Raw genomic sequence first — 15,424 nt, forward strand, 5'->3', positions numbered from 1 at the left:
TTAAAAAAAATATTTAGAAATAATATAAATAGATAAGGTCATTGCAGTAGCACAGCCTGACCATCATCATTCTTCTCACTGTGATCTCACAATCCAATAGTGCCCAACAGGAGCTACAGCTACAACTTCACAGCTATTTCAAAATTCTCTTTTAAGTCCATCACCACTCATCCCATACCATTCCTCTGCACCACTGAACCCTGCTCACTCCTTTCTACCTTTTTTTTTTTTGAACCTTTGAAGGATTTATTAATTTCTCTTCAAAATCTTGTGAGAACTCAAAAAGATTTTCTCTTTGACTATTTACACTTTTATTTTGCCTGTATAAATGATCAGAGAAGAAATCTTATTAAAGTTATTACAAGCTGTCAGCTGAGCACTAATACATAATCTTATCCCATCCAATTAAAGTGATCCAGCTAAAATTTCTCAAGGTTCTTCACCCCTAACTATCATTCCTATACCTCTGGTGACACAGAATTCCAATGTCAGCTTTCAGTCAAAGCGCTGTTATTTCTCAAGATTCGCTGTAAGCTGGTACTTGAAATTTATTCCCCTTTCATGTTTAGATAATTATTGTGGAAAACCAATTTCTACTTACAATAAGGAAAATTATTCCTCAGGAAATATGTAACACTGCTGTTCTGAATGTCATCAAAATTAGTATTTTTGGACTCTCTAGAAAAGACTTTATTTTAGGAAATGCAAAGCTTTGTTCCTGAGCACTCTCATTCTCTCCCCTCCCATATCTGTTGTGGCCTCAAGCTTAGGCAAATCACTAGACAAAAGCGAAAACAAAGATGAGTTATGAGAATTATAAGCATGAGTCTCGAGAATTTATACTGTACTGTTACAAGTACCTTCTTACCTGTGCATGTTATTACTAAGCTATTTTATATGCCACATTGCTAGAAAGACGAAAACCACACTTAGTCTGGATTCTTTAGAATCTAGCCTAGACTTCAGTAGTTTTATTTTTTATATTACATTTTAAACATTAAACATGAGATATTTTACTCATATTGATGAGCAATAGTCTGTTTCATTTCTGTACTCGATTTTGGAATATGTAGAACATTTATTAGCTCTTACAATATTTCTAAGTCACGAATTTTCAGCAGTTGCTGAAGGTGCAGACAAGAAGGGAACTGCAAGACACAAAGTTAAGGATTTCTATGATTTCATTACTTTTATAAACATAATCACAGTCTAAGCACTAAGATTTTTTACTTTTTTTTTTTTTACTTTGTTGCTCAATGCTCATTTACTTTCATTTATTACTGTGCTTTCATTTTTAATTCAATGTCATTTTTCACACTAGCAGTGTGAAAGAGCAGTTTGAGAGAGCAAAATAACACCCTGCGCTTTCATTACATTAAGCCCTACTATCCACCTCCCTAGCAGGTTTTCTGTTTCCCCAGTTCACCATGTAACCCTCCTTTGAACCTCTGCCAATTTGAAATTATTTCCTTGAAAGTTTGATGAGTTGCAAACAGCATTCTTAAGTCACAAAGCGAAGCAGAGTTGATCAGCAGCACCAGTTATTTTCATTGTTGGCTGAAGTCTCCCAGCTGGTGCCATCTAGAATCGTACTTGCCTTTCTAGTATTATATTGAGAATGAAGTGACTCGTAGGTCACTGACTTCCTCCATTCGATTTTCACAACACTCCCAGCTTTCAGATTAGGTTTTTGTTATTTGTCCTTACTGCATCACTCTGCCATATGGAACTGCATCCTACTTCTATTATTCTGCTCTTCAGCACAATGTTTTAGTTAGCCTGTGAACTGACAATTCACCCCACTAGGAAATGCTGCTTCTCCTCACTGCCTAAACTACATCCCCCACTACAAAAGCTCCATTAAGTTAGCTCACCATCGTGTTCAGTTTCTTTATCGATCTCCCTGCCCCACCCTGAACAGAAATTCAACATGTGGCAAAGTATCAAATACTTTCTAGAAATCCAGACAGTTTCTTTCCACTATACCATGTATGGGTCTAGAACCCATTATTCTAAGTAAAAAAAAAATAAAATAGTACCGAATCATGCACACTGTAGTTCCCAAAATTCTGGTTTAATTCTCATGTACTGCTTGTTTTAATATGCCTTTCTTTCAGAACTGTACTAAAGCCTTGGATATTGCTAGCACTAGTCTTAAAATACCATCATGTTTAGTCCTTTATTCTCCTTTGGTATTATATTTGATGTTGGTCATTGACATGGCGCTACACTTGGCCCAAGAGATTGGTTAAAATACTTGCTATTACACAGAAAATATATGCTTCCCCCTGCCTCTTCTTCCCAGTTCAAAAAATGACTTTATCCTTTCTCCAATTTTGCTGAATATATTTCCAAGTTTAACTTTCACTTAAGTTGCATTAAGGTCCTGTGACCTTTCACCCATACCTTCAATTTCACCAGAAACTATTACAAAGTATTTATTTAGATTTGCTTCCTCTTAGTATTCCTTAACTACCATTCCACCCTCAATGCAATACGATTAAATCACCAAGGAACTCTACCCCATTTGTCTTAATACCCTTTGAAAAGCTTAAGCGAAGTTAAGTTTTAGTAATATTTGCTTAGTCTTTACTTCTTCAAATATATTTTTTAACAAGCAATTTTCCTGTCCCTCATCTCCGTTCTGTGTATGCTCTACTAGTTCTTAATATTGTTTTCCATGCTGTTCATTCGAAGTTTCCATCTTCAGAATCACTTATTTCATTAAACTTTTGAAGTTCAAAATACATTTTTCAAATTTTGTATTAAGATAAATAAAGAAACAATTTTTTGTGATACAGTGGCAATAATTTATTATTACATTAAAAGACACTACAGTAAATGGACAAAACATTCGCTAATGCTCTGTTCCTCTTGTGAAATCTGTCTACTTTAAAATATTAAGCAAAGATGACTGCAAAACTAAATGTAGAATTCGTTAAAAGTATTACAGCAAAACTAATTCTTTCAGAGCTTGCTGGATATGCACTCTAAATAGAAATACAGTCTAATAAGATTGACTGAACATAACCATTACAATATTTCAGATTAACATGAGAAAAGTCTTCGTTCTTGTGAAAACAAAGATTACTGCTCAAGTTTCCAAACAAAATGACAGAATAAATTGTGTGTTCTGTGTCTAAAGCCACAGCACTTAAGCGTAGATAGATGTGTGGTTTTTTCTCCAGTAACGAACGCCAGCAAGCATTTCTACTTATTGCCTTCTACAGTCATTTTGAAAACAGAAGCAAAGAAATAAAAATAGTAAGAGGAGACAAAATAAGGATTGTGGTGTATACGTACACCACATGGAAAAATAATTTATCTGTATTTACACTAGACCAATGTTAGTGATACATATGGATCAATAACCACGCAAAATTAAAATTAACTTCTTACCACTCATCAGTGAAGAGCAGTTTTATTGTGCTTGTAGTCGTTCCTTCTGTACTGTAGTGCAAACTTAAAACTGGTTCACCTGTTCCTGTTCGTGGCTTATCACTCTCTGTAAATATAGGGTTGATAGTTTAGATGGGCATCGTAAATATACATAAAGCTGTTATATTTCTGAAGATTCGTTTAATTATCCTACCAAAGGCCAAATGTGGTAGTAACATATACAATGGCCATGTAAGATCTCTTACAGCCCAAGCAAAAAGTTAAGAAGTTTCAGAGTAAATGCACCACATTTGCAATGCTTTAAAAATAGACTAAAATTATTTGTATTTATAAGAGCAACAAGACAATGCTGTCCTTCAACATGCAGGTAAATAAAACTGCAGACATGTATGTGTATACACAATATTATCCTTTATAAGCAGATCCCTTTTCTATCAAGTATATTATTAATAAGATTGTAAAATGTTTTTTGCAAGTATTTAATCTTTTTTACCTCAGTAAACACGTGTTAAAAAAATAATGAGATCTAGACAAAATCACTGGTCTAGAAAAATCACCATCCTCTTCACTTTCTTTCCCCTCTTTAGAACACAATCAACTACAAATACCTCTAGACCTGCTATAAATTGTCAGCTAGTTGTCACAAAAACACTGTAAATTCACGTTCTGAGAGCTTCAGGATTTAAAAAACCTTTCATACTACAAAAACTGCAAGCAGAAGGGGAGTATTTGCAGAATGAAGCATTCATGATACCCAAAAGCAACATTAGTGAATGAAATTGAAAATCACTGCAAGTCTGCCAAGCCTACGCTGCATATATAGTTTTAAGGACATTCAGAGGGGTCTCCTTCAAAATAGAACTGCTCAGTGACACCCATCCACCCACTATTGAGTAAAATTAATGGTCACAATCTATCTACGTGCATGGCACAACTGCCCTTAATACTGAAGTTGGCCTTGGCCAATACTATAAAGGTAATGGGAAGTAGCACCAGATTAAGCCATGCTACAGAGATGCCATCCTCTTGGAACTGAGATACAGGAGTTTACTTACTATTAGGCACTACTCAAACGACTCTTAAGTGGCCTGTGTGGTTTTGCTTTTTGTGAATGCTGAGCTTTCTATCTCACGATGCTTTGGAAAACAAAAACATGCCATTTTTTTTTTGGTTTACAGAGTACAGAAATTTGCCAACACTTGCAGTATTGGCAGCAGACTGTCACTTAAAGTAAAAGCTTCAAATCATCTATGGGTAACATCAAATAAAATCTAACAAGCATAAATCTATAAATTCCCCGACTAAAAAAGTTATTATTAAAATTGTAATGGCTACAATACTGCCACAGGATATTTATTTTAAAAAACACAATTAAGTTATAGGAACTATGAAATATCAAGTAAGAATTTAACCTAACAATCAGTGGTTATATTTTTGAACTGCTGACAAATGGAAGCACACTCACAGGATCAGAGCAGCTGCTCCAGAAAACTTTAAATATCTATTTCTACATATTCTGAAGAGAAACTAAAAAAAAAAAACCACAAAAGAAAACACAACCCCCCTATAATTAAAATATTTTTATGTGAAAGAAAATTAGCCAATTACAACCACAATCCTAATCATACATAGGTCATGGGCCTCATTCTATGCTAAGAAAAGCTAATAGCATCTCTAAAACGAAGGTTCTAGTTACTCTCTTGTTACAGTGGAGCAAGGATTAAACTGATCAAATGGAAGGTTTCCAGTTCTTAAAATAAACCGAGTAAGAAAAGTAACAAACCTAAGAAAATATTTCATAGTGTGGTATACAGCTTTTGAAGAAAAATGACATTTTCTTTCTTAACTGAACAGGTGCTTTCTCTATTTTTGGCAACCTAACAGCAAGCACCACTTAGTTTAAAGATCTTCAAACTTCAAGCATTCCTTCCTAAGCAAGTACAAATATTGATTGTTCCAACATACTGCACAAGTCATCAGGAGACGGACAGAAAGAGTAAAGCATTACAAAGTTTGAGAATTCTCTGCCTCCCTTGAAATACATACAGACAAGACATATCTTTCAACTGGGAAACCTGATAGGTAAAGAGGGACAACTTACTGCCTTGAATAGTCCAAGACAGCCACCAAAGGACTGTACCGTAACATTAATAGCAATGTCTGATTCAGCACAAAACTAGTTAATATTACTGACCGAAGAAACCAAGCATGGCTATCTTACAGTGAACCTAATTGAATATTAAGCCTGCATTATAAAGCTCAGATTATATTATCATAACAGTGCTTTCCCATCTTACAATCTCAACATCAAAAAAATTAAGATGCATAAAGACTGTATTCTGACTACACTTATCGCAGAAGCAACAATCATTTATTCACAATCAAAAAGCTGGAAGAATTGCTGTAGACTTATACAAACAGAGTACTAACTGAGAAGTTATTTTTACAAATTTCTGGAGACACACAGCTGTTAAATCGTATTGTGCAATAGCTTTTTCTTGAATCTACAATAACATGAGCTACAATTTGGATTGGGTCAGTTTCTTTTTTAAACTAGCTCTAGGGCACGAAATCAACACTAATAAGAAACTTTTAAAAATGATAGATGAGACAAGAATCTGATAACTGCACAGAATTAGCTGTGAAGTTCACTATTTTATATTAAATTTACACTGCTCACGAAAGCTGAATGGGAGCCTCTGTGAAGAAATCTAATAAGCATTGCCTAGTACATAATTGAACATTCTTTCAGAGAAACCACATAAAATTCAGAAGTTGTGAACTCTTTGTTTTCAAGAGTGGGACTGCCGAAGACTGAGGAGATGAGAATGAAGCACTGTTCTCTTTCACTACTACATTCAAACCAGGAGGTCAGCTCTGCTTCAAATTGATAAAAAAAAAAAAAAAAAAGAAGGGAATAAGAGGAAAAGTTGCACAACTTCTGCGATTTAGGAGAAACCACGGAACTATTAATCTGTTGCATGCTCTAGTAGGGTAGTAATTGCCCCAAAAGAAAGTTGTAGCTTGTCAACATCTTACTGAACTCTGTTTCAAATTCCTATAAAGTACCTTGATAACTTACCTAAATTTTACAGCCAAAACCATTACGCTTTAAAGATACTAACAACTTATAATCTTCTTTCATAAGGAGCCCTGTCCTAGAACAACACTCCCATTAAATTGTCCATTCTCCAGGTGCCTAAAGAAGGAAGGTACTTTTAAACTACTACCCTTAAAACAAAATTTCATTCATAGTCTTATTTATTTAAAATAAACCAAACCAACCCCACAACTGAATGCGATATCCCTAATACTCACTTTTGCCCTTTAAAAATGAACCTGTGCAAGTGTAATTTCACAAAGACTGGGGCTTTTAAGTTTGAAGTGGAGGGCACAAAACAGGTTTATAGATGGCGTTACTTAGTTAAACTAATATTATAAGGAGCTTAAAGCTAATTTCCCACATCTCAAATGTTGCCTTATTCACTGGTTTGCTGGCAACCCCACATGGATAGATGACTTTTCATTAAAAACTTCCAAAATTATTCCTATTCAGCCCTAATCATGACCTCCTCATTAGAAAAACAGTTTTGTACACTATGAAGACTGGGTTTCACCCAGAATATAACCCCAAGAGAGTTACTTCTGAAGGGAGAAAAATGGATTTAAAGAGGAGAAAATAAGCGGTGTATTTCAGAAAACAGGAATTCCATGCAAAGGCTCAACACATGACAATTCAGAGGCAGCCGTAATTAGAGAGAAGCGTGATTCCTCTATCTAGTGAGGAATGGTGACTGACTGAACAACGTTATACTGATATCAGTCAGTGTAAGGCACAATGACATCTACGGGAAGACTGAAAATCAAATAATTATTTAGATCAGTTTAATTTATAACCCAATATCCTATTCCTTTGTCTAGATGATTCTTATACTAATTAGACGTAGTACTGCACTTCACAGAAGGAGGCAGTACAGATCACATTGTGCCTTATAACCAAGTATAGGTTTGAAATTCTTAAGCTTGCACCTACAGAGCTCTCTATAGATCTGGAAAGCTCAATACATCTACCAGGACTCAACCAGTTCATCCAACTGGGAGGCACAGCTAATTGTCTGGAACACAACACATACCAGTACAGTTTCCAGGACTTACAGCACTACTTATGAGGAACTAACTGCGCCATAGCTAACATACCAGCTTGTCCTGAGCCAGCTCAAGTATCTATAATGTGTGCCGAACAATCTGCCAAGGCTGTCTCCAGAAGAGATTACTAAATCCTCACACTAACTTGCTAATATCTAGACATATCAGTAATCGGTGGGGCTTCTGTGTATGTAGGAAGTAGCATTAAGATGGTATGCAATGCATACACATGTTTACACTTCCAAGCTACTGTGCTAGTCCTCTGGTTTCAGGTTCCCTCTTTAATCATACCAATTCAGGCACTACCTTACAGCCATAACATTGCCTTTATACTGCAACACATCGAACAGCTGCCCTCCAGTAGTACTATCACAGATTAAAAATAAATAAATAGATAAATATTTCCAGCGTAGATCACTGTAATCCATTTGAAACAGTTTCCTACAGGTGGGAGTGATTTACATCTTCTACTTGACTGTCAGAATAATTACAAATGCATATGTTTGTAATAAGTATCAAAATATCTTTGAACCCAGAAACGCTCTTAAAATATAAATGCTAACAACAGAGACTGGTTCAACCGAAAGACTGCTGATTTAGTACCAAATTAATATAAGATAGGAGTAAGAAAGAAAAGACATTTCTATATAAAAAGAACTTCTACAACTTCCTTCATTTGCTACTTACACTTTTTTTGAGACTTCTGTTCAAATATGAAGTGAAGCTAATGCAGTTCAACTTCAAAAATCCAACTCAATCTCTGGTTATTATTCAGATAACAGATTTCATAATAACATTACCTGTCCTTTTCCAAACTAGAAGTAACCTTCTCTGTCTTTTAAGGCAATCCTTACCAACACAATAGGTAAACATTTCCTTAAAACAATCAGAGAACTGGTCTACCAATAGAGTCTGGATAAACAAATATATTTTGAGGGGGCTTTTTTTTGCATATTAAAAACATTTGAAGTGCTTTCACGAGAGGGAATCTCTTCCCATTACTTAAAGTAATGTCCAAGTAATGTCTTAACCAGAAAAACATTATTAGAAAAAACTCCCAAAAGCCTATTACAACTATGGGTCTATTAAAACTAATTAATACACAAACTAGTTCTTAAGGCAACTGATCCTTCTTGAGGAAGAATCTGATGCAGATTTGGAAGCTGACTTCTGGGACCAAAACTTCTCGTTTGAATCTCTGTTGCCAGATAGGCTTAATTCACAACTTCATGGAACAATTTATCAGTTTTCCATTTTGCAGCTGTAAGAACTTCAGTAAACTTGCAGACTTTCTATGTTAATTCTAGTTTATTCTCCTCTCATCAAATAATGCTTTAATATGAGTTCATAAGACAGCATAACTTGGCCACTAATTATAAGCAAGTTTTCCAACTAAACACAACTACTGGAGACATGTAGGCTACTAACCATGAATAATTAGTGAATTTACACACTAAAGCATAATATAAAAAACAGCTTGATTTTTTTTTTTCTCCAATGTTCTGACATCCTAAAATAAACCATAATCTCAACAGTTGCCACACAGGCTATTTTTCAGGAATGTGATTTCAAAACAGCATTCTAGTTTAGAATGTGAAACAAGATGAAACAGCCAGCTCTTTTGTGGGATTAGAGCTATTAAATCTCTACAGAGGCTTTGATATGGAAGTAAGAATAATGCAGAGTATATGGAAATTATTTTTAAATTGCCATCTATCACTCATTAATTATTCAGGAACAAATATTCACTACAGATGACATTGGTTCAGCTGGAATAGGGTCACCTTTGTCCCACTTCACTGCTCACAATCTGAAAACTGATAAATAATGGACATATAGAAAGCTCATAAGTGTTCTCTCTACCACCAGCCCACAAGGCAGGTACAGAGAAACACTAGTAGTTTAGCAGAAGGGGTGTAGGATAAGGGGCTACAGAGGTAGGATACATTTAAATGCAATAAGTGCTCTTGAGTTACTCAGTTGTGCAAGTATAATGAAGCTGCACATCTGTCTTGGTATTATATGATTAAAAGTTACTTTAATCTTGGTATGTGCACTTTGATCCAAGAAGTTCCATTCATAAAAAACACTGCTTAAATAATTAATTTTACTTTGCATTTAAAAACAAAAAAAATTCTAGATGTCTGTAGAGTACCTAAGACATTTACCTTATCTACACTGAGTGCATTCAGAACTGGGCATGGGATGTCTTTTGAAAACAATTAACCTTATTGTTACTCATATTAAGAATTAAATAATTAATGAGTCTCCAGCAGACCTGCTTACAGAATTCTACTTTATACAGATGAACAGCATTTTTAGACTGTTTATCATCATGAAAGGCAATTTTGAAAGGAAGCATTGCAATCAACTACGGCTGGGTACAGCGCATTTCCTGTCACACGCACCCTGTTGCTCATCAAGTGACATGGATCCAAGCTGTTTGTTAACCACAGAAGAAGGAGAATCTGAAACAAAAACGAGATTTCAACTTAAAACATAAGCAGCAGAGAACTGCACAGCAACGTCATGATCATATGTTAGTTTAAAATAAAAAATAAAAAGCAGCAACATAAGGAAGCTTTGGGTTTGTTTCATGAGCAGCCAGCTGCATTGCATTTTCTAGGCATGACAGAAGCAAAGCCACTTGTTTCAAATCATTGTGTTTCTTTAGGTAGTCAATGAACAGCCTGAAGCTTGCTGACATGTCATTACTAAAAATACCTGCCCGTTACCATGGATTTTATGTTCTACCGATTTCTAACACGTCAGGAAAAACACTGAAGAGTTGTGACTCCTAAAGCCTTTGCTCCAACTACCAAATTACACTAGCATTTCAAACCATGTGCTAAATGCAAGTTTCAGAATATTGCTACTTCAGCATAAAACACCTAATGGCATACCAGTATACTGAATATTTATAACTATAAGCATAAAATGAGACTATTTACAGATATAACAGCACATATAAAGTGTTTTTATAATATTAAAGCACCAAAATATATCCCATTCATAACAGTTCAATAGTTCCACACTCCTAGATGCTACGACTCGCTGTGGCATCTGATGACTGAGAACATGCCTTCATGAGTTTATCACAGTACCACACCAGTTAGACTTATCAAAATCCTCATGTAAGCACAGGGAAAAGAATACCAAACCCCACAGCAGTTAAGTGTTGGGTTTTTTGTTTTTGGTTTATTTTATTCACTGGACACTTCTAGTTAATAGCTATCACCAGCACTGCATTCATTGAGCAGACAAATGACATGCAAAGTTCAGTATTTTCTGTGAGCCTATTTGCCTTGTCACCTCTGAAGATCAGATCTTACTCTGTATTATCTTAAGAAGAGTTGATGTACATAACTTAGCGCAGTATTTCCACGGTATTGGCTAGGCTACCATTTCACAGTTCCATTTGTTAATCCTGTCATAAACAAATTCACACAAAGCTAAAATGATTTAATATCCTGTATTATAAACTGTATCATAGCCTGCCAACATCACTGTATGCTAAAAGAATTTTAACAAATTTAAAACCTACACAATGAAAGCCATGAAATAACACACACTCCTACAGGAATCTCACTTCCAGGTTTGGGACAGGATTACCAGCGTGACCTGTGTTGTAGTACAGCCATAAAACTTGATAAATTGACATAGCTGATATAAATATATACTCATATCCTCAAATGATTCTTCATTCGCAGCTGTTGGTGCAAGAATGAGTCTGTTCCTTCATTACACTGATATCTAGTGTAGGAAAGAGGAGAAGGAGTGAATAACAGATCAGGAGAGTCTGAGGCAAACTCAGTGCGTTTTGGAGGCTGACTTGTTTTGATAACTGGGCTTAGAGCTTATTTCCATAACTGAAAACATAAAATCGGTCTTGTTTAGTTTTCACCTTTGTTCAGCCATGCTCATGTGGTGCACCAAACACCTGAGTCGCATGACAGAATTTGTCATCTAGATTTAGATGAAGCATAGCTCTTATGTATGAGGCTTGTTACAAAAATATACTTTACTTTCCAGAACAGAAATGTACTTCACATATTACTTCTAATTTAGAAGAGAAGTACTACAGCAAAGTTTTTTCACTGTAGTAGTAATCCACTTTTTAGAATGTAAATAAGAGGAAAAACGCTGGTGCAAAGATGCACTATGTGATATGATGATCTACTGGTATTCCAGCTGACCCAGCACAGGAATCTTTACACCCTTCTCAAGGGCAGGCTGGCTTTGATCACTGCCTCACAGTTATGAAGCCCATGATTGGGATTAACTTGTATCAAAATGTCAAAAAAGAGGGGAGGTCTTGGACAGCAAGCTGAGCAGTCTAAGGGCAGAACACAGCAATTCTCAGTCACACCGTTCTTGCACTCCAATACTTTCTATACACTCACATGTTCTTTTTCAAAAGGCAGACCGTGCTGTCAAACATTTTACTTAGCTGCTAATCTCAACAGCTCTTTAATTCATCCAAAGATGAACAGAAGAATATGACTGAACTAAGATATTTATAAAGGTAAGAAACTACATTTACTACCCTTATGAGCACTTCTAAGTTTTACTGACCTCTGGTTATACAACAGTAAGTAAAAAGTAGGTATGATTTACCATGTGCATCGCTCATTCACAGTAAGCAAAACTGAAAAAATGTTCTAGGAAGTAGTCCATGCCAATGTAGGCTAAAACCACCCACATTTCACTATTATTTTGACGTCCTCCTACAGCTTTGCGAATGTATTTCACTTGTAATACATAAAACATATAGGAAGCATCCTGAATATTCCAATTAGCATGCTTAAGGAAAAGAGCTCAGCTTGTAGCAATTTTAAATTATCATTTTTCCTTTTCCTTTTTCAAGTCCCCTGAAGCCACAGATCACCAGCACCCCTTGAAGTGGCACTGCAGTCTGGAACCCCACAAGTTCAGGCAGGGAAATAAACATAACCATGAAACCAGCCTAGAGAAGTTCAGGTAAATGCCTCTTTTTTAAATATATGGCTTCGTTTTAAAAAAAAAGAAATCTGAAAAAGTACTTTCATCATTTCTGATAAAGCCTTTGAAGAAAGTATTACCAAAACTGTGCCATATAGTTAAAAAAAAAACAAACAAAAATTCAAACTCTTACCTGAGCCTTCAACAGGCTGGGTCTACATCCCAATGCAGTTCACCACTGGTTGTAATGTCACCAGTACATTCTAAAGTGGAACACCATTTAAAGAGGGAACTGGAGAATCATAAATTTGGGGAACCTCAAACAGAAAATAGAAGATAATTTTAAAGTCAGTTATATGCTGAAGGATCTTCCTATAGTTTGGGCAATCAGCACCTGACTTCAGCAAAATATTAGCATACCACCTGTCTTGTTTTGGGTAAAAAAAAAAAAAAATTGCTTTGCACAGTGAATAAGTTCTCAGTTATATATTTGGGGCTTCAAATAGACACATTTCTACATCTGGGTGTTTTACAAAGAATGCCAACAATCTAGTACTAAAAACTGTAGTCATCCCCTTGTTCTCTGCAGAAAGCTTTAACATAGAAATGAAGGTCCAAATTGTTCTACTTTGAAGACACTGACCATAGACTTTCAAAACAACCAAAGCTGGGTTTTTTAATAAAATAATCAGGTCAATGCGCAGTACAATTTCTGCACTATGTCAGCACGCACATGTATGTATCTTTATTCCACGACAAATGTGGTCTAAATCAAATCTATTTTTCCTCAAAAAATAAATGCTCCCATTACTTCCTATTATGTACACTGACTGCTACAGGAATCCCTGATGAAAATTGATCTATAAAGCTGATTTTTATTTTCTTTTTCACTTCAAGATCAGCTAGTTCGTGTTTGTGCAACTGCTCAAACTGCATGTGATTCTCAAAAAGAGGAGTGGAAAAGGTAATTGCAGTGCATACACAGTGCACCAGCACTAGGCAGAGCAGCAATAACAACAGGTTAAAAAGGTTTACTTTCTTTATGGTTTGCATACAGCATATATACGCCGTTGTTCAACTACTGCATAGGATCTAAATGTTATGAAACACACGGCATAAACTACTTCCAAAACTCTGTCAAATGTACACAATACTTATGAGAGGTATTCACTCAAGTATCTTTTTCCTCAATATCAGATCAGCCCACTGTGAATCACTACTCAGTTAACTCACTTGCACATGCAACAACAATAAACTTTTGACCATATTTTTCTAAATAATAAAAGTTAACTATGACAGATAGCAGCTTACAAACTCTCATGTAACTATTACAAGTCCTTAGACTAGGAGACAGAATAGATACCATACTGTCTAATTTTCTATTAAACCAGTAAAGCTTTCATTTCTTGACATTTTCTACTAGTAATTTCTAACATGGCTGGAGTATTTTTTCCTCCATCCTGTGATTATAGCCACAACTGAGCTTCTGTGATTGCAAAGACAAGGAATAAGAATGTAATATGGGTCAGGAGAATGGCCTTAGTCTCATACTGAATTCCCCCCAAAACTAGATGGGTATGTTATGCAAGTTCTGCCAGAGAAGGGATGGAGGACGTGCAGCCCTGGGCCAGAGTCTATGACGATATTTCCTCGTGATCCAGAACAAAATGATGAGACCTTCCCTTTAGTTCCCTTAAAATTCAAAATATGTGGGAACTCAAAACCCCAAGACACAATGACGGGATCCAAATCAACTACAACACACCCCTCACCTCCCAGTCAAAGCAATTACTCAGCTTAAAGTTGTCAGTATGGGCCATACAGTATGCTGACCCACAAGCATCAGGGAGTAGGGAGTAAAGGATTACATTGTGTCCTTGAAGAAGCACTAACAAAAGGGATGGGAGAGACATTAAAAAGTGAAACCCAGACCAACACATACTTCAAAGGTACCAAAACATCCAGATATACCTTCAGCCTAAAATTCTACAGATGTAACTGCCACCAAACTTTTTTCCAACTTCAAGTCAATGGGAAACAATATACTAAGAAAAAAAAATTTAAAGCCTTTCCAAAAAGAAAATGGAAGATCACAGAATCACAAGGTCGGAAAAGACCGACAGCATCATCAAGTCCAACCATTCCTATCAAACACTAAACCATGCCCCTCAGCACTCGTCTTTTAAACACCTCCAGGGAAGGTGACTCAACCACCTCCCTGGACAGCCTGTTCCAGTGCCCAATGACCCTTTTTGTGAAAAAATCTTTTCCTAATGTTCAGCCTAAACCTCCCCCGGTGGAGCTTGAGGCCATTCCCTCTTGTCCTGTCCCCTGGCACTTGGGAGAAGAGGCCAACAGCCACTTCACTACAACCTCCTTCCAGGCAATTGTAGAGAGCAATAAGGTCTCCCCTCAGCCTCCTCTTCTCCAGGCTAAACAACCCCAGCTCCCTCAGCCGTTCCTCATAAGACTTATACTCCAGCCCCTTCACCAGCTTCATTGCTCTTCTCTGGACACACTCCAGGTTATCAATGTCTTTCTTGTAGTGAGGGACTCAAAACAGAACCCAGTCTTCAAGGCGCAGCCTCACCAGGTCAGAGTATAGGAGGAGAATCACTTCCCTGCTCCTGCTGACCACACCGTTTCTGATACAGGCCAAGATGCCACTGGCCCTCTTGGTCACCTGGGCACACTGCTGGCTCATGTTCAGATGAAGATTTATTGACTGTGTTAGCTATGGTTTTGTCACTGTCAATATATATCTGAGTTATGAGTTCAGATGTTCAGTTTGCTGAAAAAAACACGGTAGCTTTTTGGTAGGGTTTTTTTTCCTTGCAGTAAACTGCAGCCACCTACAAGAATGCTGCTACCATTGAGGTTTCTTGTTCCCCTCCTACAGGTAACGGGTACCCATGCCTGCCATCCCTAGGATAAGCAG

General features: G+C 36.4%; 1 protein-coding gene across 6 annotated transcripts in view; it reads right to left on the reverse strand.

The window, feature by feature from the left end:
- Window positions 1–15,424, reverse strand: part of DCAF6 (DDB1 and CUL4 associated factor 6) — an 88,183-nt gene that overhangs the window by 22,318 nt on the left and 50,441 nt on the right. For 4 of the 6 annotated variants that reach the window (XM_069869316.1, XM_069869341.1, XM_069869325.1 and 1 more), the window contains 2 exons: window positions 9,954–10,013; window positions 3,400–3,505 (listed from right to left, as the gene is read on the reverse strand). In XM_069869316.1, coding sequence (XP_069725417.1) covers window positions 3,400–3,505; window positions 9,954–10,013 — 166 coding nt within the window. The remainder of the gene's footprint in view (window positions 1–3,399; window positions 3,506–9,953; window positions 10,014–15,424) is intronic. The other 2 variants (XM_069869333.1, XM_069869348.1) reach the window with 1 other exon arrangement.

This window comes from Phaenicophaeus curvirostris, chromosome 1 (assembly GCF_032191515.1).
Source record: "Phaenicophaeus curvirostris isolate KB17595 chromosome 1, BPBGC_Pcur_1.0, whole genome shotgun sequence".
Lineage (NCBI taxonomy): Eukaryota > Metazoa > Chordata > Aves > Cuculiformes > Cuculidae > Phaenicophaeus > Phaenicophaeus curvirostris.